At 41.7% G+C, this 14,241-nt stretch overlaps 1 protein-coding gene across 8 annotated transcripts; it reads left to right on the forward strand.

Moving 5' to 3' along the window:
• The first annotated feature begins 1,048 nt into the window (after nucleotides 1–1,048).
• rfx1a (regulatory factor X, 1a (influences HLA class II expression)) lies at nucleotides 1,049–13,939 on the forward strand. 8 transcript variants are annotated; one of them, XM_086057947.1, is made up of 18 exons: nucleotides 1,049–1,196; nucleotides 3,680–4,055; nucleotides 5,065–5,177; nucleotides 5,262–5,357; nucleotides 6,717–6,814; nucleotides 6,900–7,338; nucleotides 8,086–8,297; nucleotides 8,876–8,995; nucleotides 9,128–9,261; nucleotides 9,388–9,506; nucleotides 9,621–9,727; nucleotides 11,087–11,238; nucleotides 11,459–11,556; nucleotides 11,669–11,818; nucleotides 11,914–12,122; nucleotides 12,192–12,345; nucleotides 12,419–12,464; nucleotides 12,553–13,939. In XM_086057947.1, exons 2-18 carry the CDS (start codon nucleotides 3,701–3,703, stop codon nucleotides 12,711–12,713), a joined length of 2,763 nt encoding a protein of 920 aa, XP_085914073.1. In that variant the 5' UTR covers nucleotides 1,049–1,196; nucleotides 3,680–3,700; the 3' UTR covers nucleotides 12,714–13,939. The 8 variants fall into 8 exon arrangements, with proteins under 8 accessions (XP_085914073.1, XP_085914091.1, XP_085914109.1 ...); XM_086057965.1 differs by having other exon boundaries at nucleotides 8,116–8,297; XM_086057983.1 differs by having other exon boundaries at nucleotides 8,122–8,297.
• Nucleotides 13,940–14,241: the final 302 nt, after the last annotated feature.

Here is a 14,241-nt window from a genome sequence, read left to right on the forward strand (position 1 = left end):
TAGAGTTTTAATGTGATAAGTCATCAAGTTACAATGTGATAAGTTTAACGTCTACATTTGGCAAAACAAACAAAGCAATTCCTTCCGGTTCAGGTGACTGGCGTGGGTATGTGTGTCTTCTTTTTGTGTCTTATTAATCACGGTTACAATCCCGGTCACCATGCTGCTCCAAAAATAATAATAATAATAAGTGCTTAAAAACAGAAACAATACCCTGTGCCAGTGACATGAACCAGAAGGAATTGCTTCATTTTGTTTGGTCCAATGCAGAAGTCCAACTTATCACGTTTTTTTATTTCTTAAAAATTCTTTACAATATTGTAAGTACCCCCACTAGTCTAAACACGGCCATCTGATTGATATTGCGTTTGTGGAAGATGAATTAAACAGCTGCCACCTGTTTTCTGAAGCTGAGACGTGAGCAACTGTGATGTCATTTTCACCCAACAGCAAGTGGCAAAATGTCTGGCCCCTGAGATGGCTTAAGAGGGGTGGATTTTGCTGTGTAATTAATATTCCACAAATGTAATATTGATCAGAATGCTGTGTTTAGACTGGTAGGGCTGCATAGAACATGTTATTGTAAAGACATTGTTTGGGTTGACTTCCCCTTTAGCGTAATAACATTACTTTATAACGTGGAAATTTTCACGTTAAAAGGTGAAAATGATCATTTTAAAATGTTAAATTTATCATGTTATAGACAGTGTGAAACTAAACTTCTGCTTTCCTGGTGTGGCAGTTCCCTTCCAGAAAATCAAATGTGCTTACTAAGTAAAAATTTAGTTTTTTTTCTTTATGTCTGTGTTAAATCTTAGTCATCCAGGTCATGGTAATCCGCAAAGGCAACCAAGCTTTTAATGTTTAGAAAAATTGAGAAATGGGCGTGTAGGGCTTTGTCGTTTAAAAATAATAATAATAATTTTAAAAAAGAAAAAAGAAAAGAAAAAAAGGTGCCTGTACTGTCACTTTAAGAAAATTTGGTTGTAGCCAGCCAATCAGACGCACGCATGGGGGGGGAGGAAATGGAGCGGGGTGGGTAGCAACAGTTGCCCTGGTGAGGACGAAGCGCCATAGCCACGGTAGCCCTGGCGACAAGAACCCGGCAACGAGAATCAACAACAACAACGACTGAATCGGCCATAAATTTAAAAGAAGAGCTTTTAACGCCGGGAAATACACACGTGGAATCACAGGTGAAGCCCGTGCCGTATATGGAATATTTTACGTCCATTAGCTACAGGATCAAATGTTGGGCTTTTTTTTTTTTTTGTTAACCCTTATATATGTCAGGCATCTGGATTCTAATATTACACTGCAAACTAGCCTTAGTGGCGATAATGTGTCGTGTGGCTTTCCGGAGTGTGGCCATTTGCGCCCACACGTCTTTGGCTTGTCAGTCTGCCTGCCGTGACAACGCAGCCAAGGATGCTGCGGGCCGTTGTTATGGCGATGTCAAAAGCGAAAGGTAACAGTTACAAAATGGCGGTTGTTGAGGCGCTCGGGAACACAGTTGGGGGGGGATATTTGGCGTCAGTCGAGTCACGCCACATCTGGCTCTTGTTTTATCCCCTCTACAGCGTAGTTCGATTTCCTAGTTAGCCGTGTAGTGTGTCGCTGTTATATTTCTTTTCGTACAACGCGGATTCAACAGCGTCTCAACGCAAAAGTCAATCGTCATGTAGCGTTAGGTACACAAAGAGATGCAGATTTAGGATGTTCAAGAATCGAAGAACGTGTGAACAATTAATACGATAGTGTTGAAATTGGGTAACGACCGCGTTGTCTTTCGTACAGATACTCAAATAGCCGAGAAGCAGCCAGCTAGGGCATGTGGCGGACATTGACGATTGAAGAGGCGTGGCAAAAGAAAGCGGCAGTATGGGTGTATTGTATGCTTAATTATAAGATATAGGCTCGCAGTGTGGGATCGTTTTTGCTTCATAACATTTGACGTAAGAGGCAATGCAATCGTTTGCTTGAAATTCTAAGGTTGTGATTCTCTATTAATCTTGTTAAATTAAACGGTGGCCTGTTAAGGAGTTTCAAATCCACTTTTGGGCCCAGTCATCTATTTACTAAGTCGATGTTTTCTATCCCTTATTGAGCCAAGGAAGATTTTTTTTTTAGATTGATTAGAAAAATCTCATGGCACACCACCAAACAAAAATTTATCAAAAAGTAGGCTACATTTGCACATAAATGATGATCTTTTCATATGTATTTTGTTCGGAGTGAACATAGACAGGCAAAATATTAACCCATATTTATCAACAATGCTGACAATTGTGTCATTATTTAAAAACAACATAGCCAACTTTCATCTTTGTCTTCAGTGCTGTGCATACATAGATTTTCCTCCCTGTTCAATTTGAATGCGCACAAACCTTTCTAGAGCGAGGAATAGCTCAAACAGGTCCGGGTTGGTTAGAGGACAACATATAACTTGCATTATGGTGACCTGCTGTGTTTCTCAAGTTCTAAGTGAAGCTCTTGTAGACTGAAAAGCTGATATTTGACACAGACACAGAGAACAGAAATTAGTTGATCATTTTTGTAGTCCATACATACATTTTCTATAATGCTTATCCTCAAGCAGGTGCATAAGCTAAAACCTATTTGTAAGATATATTTTCCCCATGTTTTACATGAATGAGTCACTTTGAAAACTTTGCTTAAATGTGAGCCAGTGGAGGCTGTGTATGGTCATGTGCCTGTGATGAAATGGTCAGTATTGTTTTTGTTGGATTGGTGAAATAAATAGTCATGTGACCAAAGTGTGTTTCTTCTAAACAAAAATACTCAAGTAACAGTAAAAGTATGTTGCATTAAAAGTACTCTGACAATGAAAACCTATTCAAAAATTAACCTAAGTAAATATAACAGAGGAAATGTAACTTCTGTTTTCAGACCAATGAAGTGGAAATGGCTACTTTCCCGTGGCACACCTGATTAGCTCTCCATCATAGTGACATAAAGCAGACATGGTACCTGTTTAAAGCAATAGGTTGACCCACACAAACTAATGAGATCCAATGCCAGAGATATATTTAAGTTTCTGCCTTTACAAAGATAATCATGCTTAAAGTGTACTCACATTAATGAATGTAAAATACACACCTCAGGCTCATAGTGTCAATTAAAACCAAGCTTTATTGTTTAGTTTTTAGATTAGTTTTTTTTCTTACAAAATAGCACAGTATTTAGCATCATATTTCTTTGCTACCTTGTAACACAGTTAAGAGGCAATGTGATCCCATTACAGGTAATAAGACACTACTGAGGCTCTACCTCGCTGGTAGCTTCCACATTAGCTGTATCAGTAAATGGCAGGCAGTATTTCACAACCATAATTGCATCCAGGGAACAAATGGTGAAACTACTCCGACTGCCTCCAACTTTTATTTTGAATGGCTGATTTCAAGGGACTTGATGTGGAAAGGTAATAACATGACATCATATTCATAATAGCTTGGCATTGCCGATGTGTTCCCTATTGTATTTGAGAACTTGCACTCTAGCCTAAATTATTGATTGCTTTATGCCACTAAAAGGAAAAGAGGCTTCAAGTTGTCTGTGTTCAGCATACAACAACATACTGTCTTGTTCTTGCAAAACTTAACTTCCACACAGGCCGTACACATCCCTAAGATATTATTCACTTGTTTCCTGCTTCCAGGGTGATTACCCAGCCAGTGTAATGGCCACCTCGGGCTATGTTGGCGAGATCCCGCCAGCAGCCCCATCTCAAGGGACTGTTGTCACATCTGGACAGCCTGATGCCAACTCCACACCTTCAACTGCCACTCAGTTCCTGGCTGAAATTCAGACCACCGTCGTCACCCCTACTGTTGTCATCCCAACAGCCCAGGCTGCACCCACTGACCAAGTCACTTCCATCAGCACACAGAAGCCTAGTACTGGCAGTCAAACCCAGCCCGCAGCTCAGACACAGCCGGCACAGACACATTACGTAACAGCAGAAATTCAAGGCTCCCCCACACAGTCTGGAAATGGCCAAAGTGCCCCTCAGTACATTGTTGTTACCGTTACAGGTAATGCGCCACACCTTTTAGCTCTGTACCTCAACTTCAACAGATGTCTGTGTTCACAAGTTAACATAATGTGTACTTTTATTTAACTCAGTCACTGCCATTGATGGCTATAGACGTAAAAAATTAATTTGAACAATTTCTATTAGTTTCACCCCCCCCCCCCACACACACACTTTTGTTAACAAGAGTATGAAAATCTAGAATGTTTTTTATTGTACATTTAGAACAGATATAAAATGTGTGATTAATCGTGAGTTAACTAGTGAAGTCATGCAATTAATTACGATAAGAAAATGTAATCGCCTGACGCCCCTAATTTTTAATAATCTTTTTTGTTTTTAATCGTGTCAGGCGATTAGATGTTTTTAATTGTAATTAATCGCATGACTTCAATAGTTAACTCACGATTAATTTAGAATTTTGTTTATCTGTTCTAAATGTAAAAAAAAAAAAAAATTCTAGGTTTTCATACTTTTGTTAACAAAAGTGGGAAAAATGTTAAATAGAAACAGTTCAAATTAATTTTTGACGTCTATAGCCGTCAATGGCAGCGAATGAGTTAATAATAAGTATAAGTATAACCTTTCATCATTCTGAGACAAGAAGCAAATGGCAACAAAAAAAACACAGAAAATCCACCTCACCACATGTTATCTAAATACGTCATAGCTTAAAGCAGGCTTTCCCAAACTATTTCAGTCCAAAAGCAACATTTTAAATCCAGGTCATCCAGAACTTCTGAAGTACATCATCTAAACATCCACGTGCAGTATATGGAAAGTAATGATAAAAGAAAAACACAACAACATAATGTAGTTAACAAACATTAATCAAATTGTCTACTTGCTTGATTATTAAAAATAGCTTACAGTATTGAGAATCAGGCACTGCCCCCCAAAAAAACAGAACAAGGAATGCAGGAATGGTGTAGAGCTCTTGTAGTTCAAAGGCACTTGCAACTGCATTTGAACACCTTCTCATTGCCAACTTATCCGTGTTATTTGTCTAGCAGAGGGCTCCCTTCACTCAAGCGACAGTGTATCCGACTCCAGTTCCCCTCCAGCTGTCGTGCAGACCGGAGTTCCCACGCAGGTCGTTCAGCAGGTCCAAACAGCCCAGCAGGTAAACAGCCCATTTGTGCAAAACACTTTTGTGTGTTGTCCCTTGCACCCCCCCCTAAAGCTCCTCACATCTTTGTTTGCACAGAGGTCGGTGGTCCAAGCTACCTCGCAGATAGCCAAGACTGAGCCCGGCACACAACTCAATGTCACCAGTCTGCAGCCAGTTCATATAAGCCCAGAGGTAAGGCCAACATAATGACTTCTGAAACGTGATACACAATTGAAAGCTATCATCAGCTGTGACTGTGAGGGGTTTGTTTGTATTGTCACTTATCAGCACATCACCCGTGTGGTGACATTTAGCTCCTTTTTAGCAGTGGAGTGACAGCATTAGTCAGAGAGCAGAATCTATGGAAGAAAGGCATCGCGCAGTTTAGGACAGCGCTTAGGCCCCAGAGCAGACTGCAAACTCATCTAGATACCAGTGGACAACATTCATTATAAGCAGCCATTCTGCTGGTTCTCTATGCACATGGAGAAAGACTCAACAGCTGCCTGCTGCTACCAGTTACAATCAAGTAGGTCAGAGACACAAGGGAGATAGCAGCTATGGATGGGAAGGTGTTAATAAGTTAGTGACTATTTTAAATTACAGTGGTGCCTTGAGATATTAGTTGAATTTGTTCTATGATCAAACTCATAACTTAAAACACTCTTACGTCAATTCTTCTTTCCCTATTGAAATAAATCGAAATCCACAGACTTATATGATCGGGGTGGTAGGCTTTCTCCAAATCAGTCATCTCCCTGATCACCTTTACCTCATCCACCCATGGAGGTCTCCTTGCAGTTCCTTATAAACGCACACTTCGATCTTCTGCATAGACTCCAGCAAATCCCTTCCCTCTTTCGCACATGTCAAGTACGGTGCGCCTCTCCCGTGCCGATTTAAAGGAATGAGGAGCCACTTCAATTGACGGCAAATCCCAAGTTCACGGCCACAACGGTGCAAAATACATGTTTTTAAATGTGCCCAGCTGCGTGCATCTGTGAAAATACCAAAATGAAATCGAGCCCACGCTTGTGAAGATTTAGACCGCGCCTCTCAGCTAGACTTGTACTGACCATGAAAACAGAGCCCTAAACTTCAACTGGGAGGAGCATTCAACAGCTTGAAGCCTCTTTTATGATGAATTGTTCACTATTTGACAAACAGCTGCTTACTGTATTGTGAAGTGTGCTCAATTGAGTTCACTGCTATCATACAGCGCTTGCATCTCAGTTTTCCACTCGCAATCAATTTGCTGACTGGCAGCTCATATCTCGAAAAACTTGTAAGTCAAGTTACCTGTATCTCAAGGCATTACTGTATATAAAATATAAAAACTAGGGCCTGAAAGATGTGATTTATTTGTTTAGGCTGATGCTGATTCTTATATTTGGCAGCATAAAATTCTGATAGCTGATTAGCCGGTCAATTAATTAAAAAATATATAGCGAATAAAAATTGACCAGCTGTTTGATTGGTCGGGGCCTTCTATAAAACATCTTGAGATGTAATAAGCATTGTAGAAATATATGTTCAATTGTGTTCCCATAGGTCCAACAGCAGCTCACACCAGTGCAGGTGCAACATGTGTACACCAATCAGGTGCAGTATGTGGAAGGAGGAGATGCCAACTACACCACCAGCACTATGTTAGAATAATTTCCTCAAACCAAATCTATACGTTATCAGTTTCACTTCTCAACGATCTAACATTTGTTTTAATCTCCCATCCAGTCGTTCCGGCGCCTTCCCTTATACTGACACAGCCCTGTACACCCAGACCACTGCTGGCCAGTATTATGAAGGTCAGCCGACCTCAGGCGCTCAGGCCTCCGCCCCTGGTACGCCTCTAACCGTCTCTGTGACCACTGGCACAACAGGAGCCGTGTCCATGTTTGTGGCTCAGCCTAGCAGTGCGACGGGGGGAGGGACCACGGTGGTATCCGCAGGTGGTACCACAAATGGGTCAGGGGATGGGACAGGCACTAACGGTGGTGCCACAGGAAGTTATGTGATCCAGGGGGGTTACATGTTGGGCAGCAGCAGCAGCAGCAGTAGCAGCGGCGGGTCAGCCGGCAACAGTCAGAGCTACTCCCACACCGCCCGCGCCTCCCCAGCCACTGTGAGTATAACAGAGGGCGAGGAGAGTAGCGTGCCGTCGGCAGACAAGAAGGTATGCAGAGGCTCCAAGTGAAGGAATTTCTTTTCATTCTGTGTTCATTTGCACTACCCTTTGGTGCTGTGCACTGATGTCGACAAGTGGAAAGCACAATTAAAAATGCGGAGATTACGAACGCAACAGAATTGTAATACAACCCTGTACAATGCAATTGAACCTATTGTCAGGCTATTGAAGCATATCATATTTTTAACTGTGATTTCCAGCTCAAAGAAAACCAAATCATGACCTCATTGTTTTCATACCATTGCAGTGCATGTAAGGGGCACCTTTGACTTGCCTGTAATACCCCAAAGCTCTACTTGCATTCCCAACCATATACAGTAGAATTCCATATGATAATGGTGACTGACTTGTCAGGCAGACATCCCATCAGTATTCCAGGTCATTAATTCATTGCATACCAATGTTGTAAGCCACGGCACGCACACAAAGGTATTTGTGTTTTCATTTCAAAATGATTTGCAAGCGTAAGATGTTTTGTGTCCGTGTATTCAATAGAAAATACACGAGCATGCAGTGTATATTGGAAATCATGCATATGTACGCTACTCACCAAAGGCGAAGAGATATTGTGCTTTTGGGTGATTTCAGGATGTACCTTGAACCTTCGAAGGTGAACGTAATTTGTCCTTCACCCAAAAGCCCAAACTAAGTTGTATTTTTTTTTAAATAGTGTATAGCATGATTGCATGTATGATTTTGAATGTTTGAATGCTTTATCTTTGCTAATTGCACCAGTCTCTTGCATTTCCCTTGCCTGCCGGTCAGGTACAGTGGTTGCTGGACAACTACGAAACTGCCGAAGGAGTCAGTCTGCCACGCTCGACCCTCTACTGCCATTATCTGCTGCATTGCCAGGAGCAGAAACTCGAGCCTGTTAATGCTGCCTCTTTCGGGAAACTCATTCGATCTGTTTTCATGGGACTACGTACACGACGCCTTGGCACGCGGTAAGATGTGTCATTGAATTTACAAAGCACATTTAGAGGCATTCCTAACCTTTTCACACGCAGCAGACGACTCGCAACAGGCTGCCTTCTTTTATATGAGAAAACACTATCTGAGACATTGGCAGAGACTCCCTCTCTCGATAACACTGATGAACATCAGCGAAGAGCCGTGTGACACGCAATTCATCACGCTAGATTGCTTGTTTGCATTAAATGTATATGCAGAAAGATCCTAAATTGTTTTTTTTAATACTGTGGCATCCATCTCAAGGAGGTATATGTGTGCAATATCTTAAAGCCTTGGAAAATGTTCTCAGTGTGGGCGTGAACGTAGGCTGTGATGAAAACACAGCATGTGTGAGGATTTGTGAGTTTGACAGCAGAGGAGAGACTGAATGTTCATTTTGTTGAGCCACTATGAAATTTACATTTGAAATTAAACAAGGTTCTGTGTAGTCATTTTAATCTGGGTGAATTGTGATTAGTTTGTTTTGTTTTGACAGTTAATTTCTCCTGGTCAACTTTTTCCCATTACAGATTCAATTTGTGAAACAAATGACTTTTTCTGTACCTGGCAGGGGCAACTCAAAATACCACTACTATGGTCTAAGAATCAAGGCAGGCTCTTCTCTTCTCCGTCTAATGGAAGATCAGCAACATCTGGCTATGAGGCAGCAGCCATTCTCTCAAAAACAGAGGTACACACATCACATTGCTGTAGGCATTTCGGTGACATTTATTTCCAGTGTTTCGAGATGGAGTGTTTTGTTTCAGACAGTCAACATGACTGCCTGTACTGTGTCTCATATACATTCTTCTTGTCCAATCAGGTTGAAGCCTGTGCATAAAGTGGAAGGAATGACCAATGGGACAGTTTCGGGAGCAGGACAGCAACAACTTCAGCAGCAGGGTTCTGGACAGGTGGACATCAGCACCCAGGTTCAGCAGTACCAGCAGTTCCTTGGTGAGTTATTTTCTTTGGGTGTAAATTAAACAGGAGCTTATCATGAAATCGTGATGGCTAATCACCCTTCCTTTATTTAATGACTTTTGACTAATTGAGTTTTGGTGTCACGTGTCCTTTGGTCAGATGCAACCAGAACACTTCCCGAGTTCCCAGATATTGACCTCCAGGGAAAGTCCCTGCCCGAGGGTATTGAACTGGATCACATAAAGAACTTTCAGCTGCTCTACAGAGAACACTGTGAGGTAATGCAGTGATCTGCAATTGGACAAATACATTTCAGCGCTAAGGTAATGTCAAAAGATCGATTACTTAGTATACTACTAAGCTGTGCTATGATTCCTTTTTTTCTCTGTCAGGCCATACTGGACGTGATGGTCAATCTTCAATTTACCCTCGTGGAGACCCTTTGGAAAAGCTTCTGGAGGTTCAGTCAGAGTCAGGCTGGAGATGCCACACTGGCTGTGTGAGTTCTCCAGATTTCTCCCAAACCGATCACCATTTTTATGTGAGGCCATCAGCGTTTGACAGTGCAGGCTTAGCAAGCTTTTATAAGCATATCAGTGCAGCCCTCCAGATAGATTTCCCTGACTTTGTGTGTACGCCTCCTCTAAGAGCTTGGTGTTTTCATCATCGGCGGTAGTAGCAGGATTTCCGCTGTGTGGTTTGTCAAGAACAGGTGCTGTTCTGAGAAACGTATGTATAAATTATGCTACGTGACAAATCAGTGGAAAAGCCATAAAGCTTCTCAAACTGGTGCCTAATGTCAGTGGGGAACGGAGAATTTCCTTGTCAATTGGCTATCGTGGGCAAAGGAATGATATGTTTATAAAAACCGCAATACCTAAGATGGCAATTACTGAAGGCCTCACATTGGTCTGAATCCTTTTACAGAATAGAGAAAAAAAGGAAGTGTATCGTGACTTTAGGGATTATTGAGTCACATTAACTAATGTAATAATGTAATGTGGCGGCCGTGGCTCAGGGTGTAGAGAACAACAGTTCAGTAACCAGAAGATCGGCTGTTCGATCCCCGCTCTCCCCAAGTCATGTGTCGTAGTGTCCTTGGGCAAGGCACGTCACACACATTGCCTCCAGTGCTACTCACGCTGGTGTATGGAAGGTGCGAATGTTTGGTGGTGGTCGGAGGGGCCGTAGGCGCTCACTGGCAGCCACGCTTTCGTCATCCAGCCCCAGGGCAGCTGTGACTACTTAAGTAGCTTACCGCCACCACAGTGTGAATGTTTAAGTGCATGAATAATGTATCCGTTCCATTGTAAAGCGTCTTTAAGTATCTGATTAGATAGAAAAGCGCTATATAAATCGGATGCATTATTATTATTGTTATTATTAATAATAGTTATGCAAATCAACCACTGTTTGTAATTCAGAATAAGGTGTATGTAGGGCTGCTCGATTATGAAGAAAATATTAATCACAACTATTTTGGTAATAATAATAATAATAAATCACGATTAGGACAAGAATTTATTTGTTTGGTACAAAACAAGAAAATGTTCAAACGTAAAAAAAAAATCTTTGAAACACTATAATTATGCAAGTTCCTTTTTGGATGAAACAAAATGTATTAAATCAATTCTTTTAAAATAAAAAAGTGCAAATGTATAAATTTAAACAACTCAAAGAACTCAAAAATTAGTATTAATCTTTTTTTTTTTATTATGCTGATTTTGTAATTGTGGAGTGTGATAATTGAAATTGTAATGGAATTTCGATTAATTGCACAGCCCTCGGTGTATGTACAAACATTTTGAAATGCTTTTTGCTCCAGAAATATATTAATGAGAGCTCTGTATGTTACCAGTCACGATGAATCAGAAAAGCGTCTCCCAAAGTCCTGCCTGGTGCTGCTGTGCAAATATGACCTGGTGCTGCGCTGGAGCCGAGACTGTGACAACAGCTTGTATCAGGCTCTGGTGGAGATCCTCATCCCTGATGTCCTCAGGCCAATCCCCAGTAAGACATCGAAAGAAGAGTGGCTGTGTAGTCTATTATGTCTGTTAAAATAAGGTGTGGAAAGAAAGGTTTAATTAAAATTTTCCCACATTTTTAAGACATTGAAATGCATAAAAACGTAATTTCTGACTAAGTCATTCGTTTCATCTTTAAATTAAACAGTCCACTTCACTGATTACTTTATGGCTTTTACATGAATGCCTTTTCCTTCTGCCCTCAGGTGCCTTAACTCAAGCCATCCGGAACTTCGCCAAAAGCCTGGAAAGCTGGCTGACCAGCGCAATGATGAACATTCCTGAGGAAATGGTCCGCATCAAGGTACACCACTGCTCTATTTGTTCTGACAGTGAGCCCAAATTGAAAATGATTAAGTCGCGTTTTATCCAGCGATGTACATACTTTTTCCTCTCTATTTTTCTTGTTGTATCAGGTAACTTCAGCCAACGCATTTGCCCAGACCCTGCGACGCTACACCAGTCTGAACCACCTGGCCCAGGCGGCTCGTGCTGTCCTCCAAAACACGGCCCAGATCAACCAAATGCTGTCTGACCTCAACCGTGTTGACTTTGCTAACGTTCAGGTGAACGCACTTTCTTAATGCTGTGAGTGTCGCACTGGGTCAGACCATCTAATATCGTACTGACAGATTGCCCTCACCCTGTTTACCCCGTGCAGGAGCAGGCCTCGTGGGTGTGCCGTTGTGAAGACCGCGTCGTGCAACGACTGGAGCAGGACTTTAAGCTGACCCTCCAGCAGCAGAATTCTTTGGAGCAGTGGGCTGCCTGGCTGGACGGTGTGGTTTCCCAGGTGTTAAAACCCCACCAACACAGCCCTACCTTCCCTAAGGCTGCCAAACTGTTCCTGCTCAAGTGGTCCTTTTACAGGTCTGGCACAGTAGCATGGACACGTTTTAAATTAGAATAGTGGCTGAATTACTCTCATCTGTTCTCCAGTTCCATGGTGATTCGGGACCTTACCCTGCGGAGTGCTGCCAGTTTTGGCTCCTTTCACCTCATTCGCCTTCTGTATGACGAGTACATGTACTACCTGATAGAGCATAGAGTAGCCCAGGCTAAAGGAGAGACCCCTATTGCCGTCATGGGAGAGGTAACGTCACACGCGACAAATAATGATCATCATGTTTACAATCACAATAACGAATCTTTCATCTTGTGCTTAGTTTGCCAGTTTAGGACGAGGTATAAACATGCTGGATGGTGACAAAGGTAATCGCGCTCAAATACCGCAGTATCTCATTCCAGCGGCGTTTCAAACATGTCCTAAAAAAAAACATTTTAATTGCGTGTGGTACAGAAGAAGAAGAGGAAGAGGAGGAAGAAAGCGATGAGGAAAGTCAGGAGCTGTCCCTGCCGTCAGATGCCGTGGTGTTAGGAGACGAATCTCTGGAGCCTCCCGCCAAGCTGGCCAGAACAGACCAGAGGATCCTCTTCACTACAGGACCAGCTGACAACTAATCAGCGTTGGATCACTGAAAGGAAGAACTGATCATGCAAAAAGAAGACACGTGTATATACAGCAGCTATTGTAAATCTTGTGCACAGTTTTGCTGCAGTCTGTCCTGCTTACTGTTTGTCGCTCGCCTGTTAATGCACACACGCACACCTGTTTGATGGATTCAATTAACAAGTGGATTGGAAAAAAATGATCCCCAATACAAAAACATACAATGTGCGTTTTGACCTTCACTTCACTGTAGATCTGTAAGAAGAAATTTTGCCCAGTCGCTGCAATGGCAATTAGGGCGTGGCTGTCTCCTGCCTGTAAAACTCGATAGACATTTTTGTCAAAATGTCACTGCTTTATCAAAGAATCAGTGAACCACTGTGCTTTGTATATCTGCAAAGTTAGCTTGAGGAGAAGCAACGTGTATAACTGGACCTTGAGCCCTTAATGTCTGCCATTTTTTTCTTTGTTATTTTCTTTTTTACAGGAAATTCACATTTGTGATTAATAGTGTGTTTGTCATGTGTGTGAGTGAGCCCACTGTGTATTCTCAGCGTGTTTGAATGAACATGGAGATAACGTCAAATTGTGTAGGTCTGATTGTGTGCTTGAGTCGTGGCACATTTTTCACCCACAGGCCATTTCTAAGACTTCAGTTTTACATGGGACAGTACTTTACCGCCTGTAAAGAGACATTGGTGTTTTCTAGGAGTGCCTGTCACAGCTGTTACACACCTGTACAGGTAAAGCCACAGCTGTGGAATAAGGACTCTCATGTGTTGCTGCAAAAAAATCTAGTGTGTGTCACATGTTTATGTTTTAAATGTTTCATCCCTGTTTTAATTTAAAACATTGTGTCCTCATTTTCTTATGGAAAATAATTTTGTCCTGTCATTTCATGATATTTTTTTCTGTCCGTGCCAAGCCTGTTTTCTTTTGACCTTGTTTGAAATTATTTCTGTGCCTGAGTAAGAACAGCGAAATATCCCTGTTTAATTTCCCATTCTTTTTGAGTTTTATTGTCACTAAGTGAACCTGTTGTGCAGTGTAAGGTGCTGTGATGTCACACATTGTAGACAACTCTTGATTGCTTTTTGTTTTTTTGGTGGTTGTATTTTCTGTTATCAATCCTCCTGTCTTATCTGAAGACTTACCCACACAGGCTATGACCCAACCTCTTTGCACATATTGTCTTAACCATGCATCAAGTCTGACACAATATTGATATCTTTCTCAACTTCTTTGAAGTATGGTGTGTTAAATTGTGTGGTGCAAGTGTCACATTTTAAATGACCATCACAACCCTGCGGTTTTGATGTGCTTGGTGACGCTTAGTCTGCTCTGTCTTCCACCGCATCAATGAATTACTGCCAATGGCTTTCTTTTGCTCATAAACCCATCGTCGTAAACACTGTCAGTAACCATTGGTTAATACTGACATACCAGTGTTGGATTTACTTTGACTTTTTAGTCGCCACAACGTAGGCCTACTTGTTTTTAAGGGCCATTTGAAGCCTCAAACCAGCACATCAATTATTT

Source organism: Leptonotus elevatus, chromosome 1 (genome assembly GCF_054856555.1).
Source record: "Leptonotus elevatus isolate MCC_2025b chromosome 1, RoL_Lele_1.0, whole genome shotgun sequence".
In the NCBI taxonomy this organism is placed as follows: Eukaryota; Metazoa; Chordata; class Actinopteri; order Syngnathiformes; family Syngnathidae; genus Leptonotus; species Leptonotus elevatus.

What these genes read in the sequence shown, in the direction of transcription:
- rfx1a (XM_086057947.1), top strand. Translation starts at nt 3,701, where the DNA reads ATGGCCACCTCGGGCTATGTTGGCGAGATCCCGCCAGCAGCCCCATCT. An exon ending in ACACGACGCCTTGGCACGCG is followed by an intron (nt 8,298 to 8,875) that starts GTAAGATGTGTC and finishes TGTACCTGGCAG; the next exon opens with GGGCAACTCAAAATACCACT. An exon ending in TGTCCTCAGGCCAATCCCCA is followed by an intron (nt 11,239 to 11,458) that starts GTAAGACATCGA and finishes TTCTGCCCTCAG; the next exon opens with GTGCCTTAACTCAAGCCATC.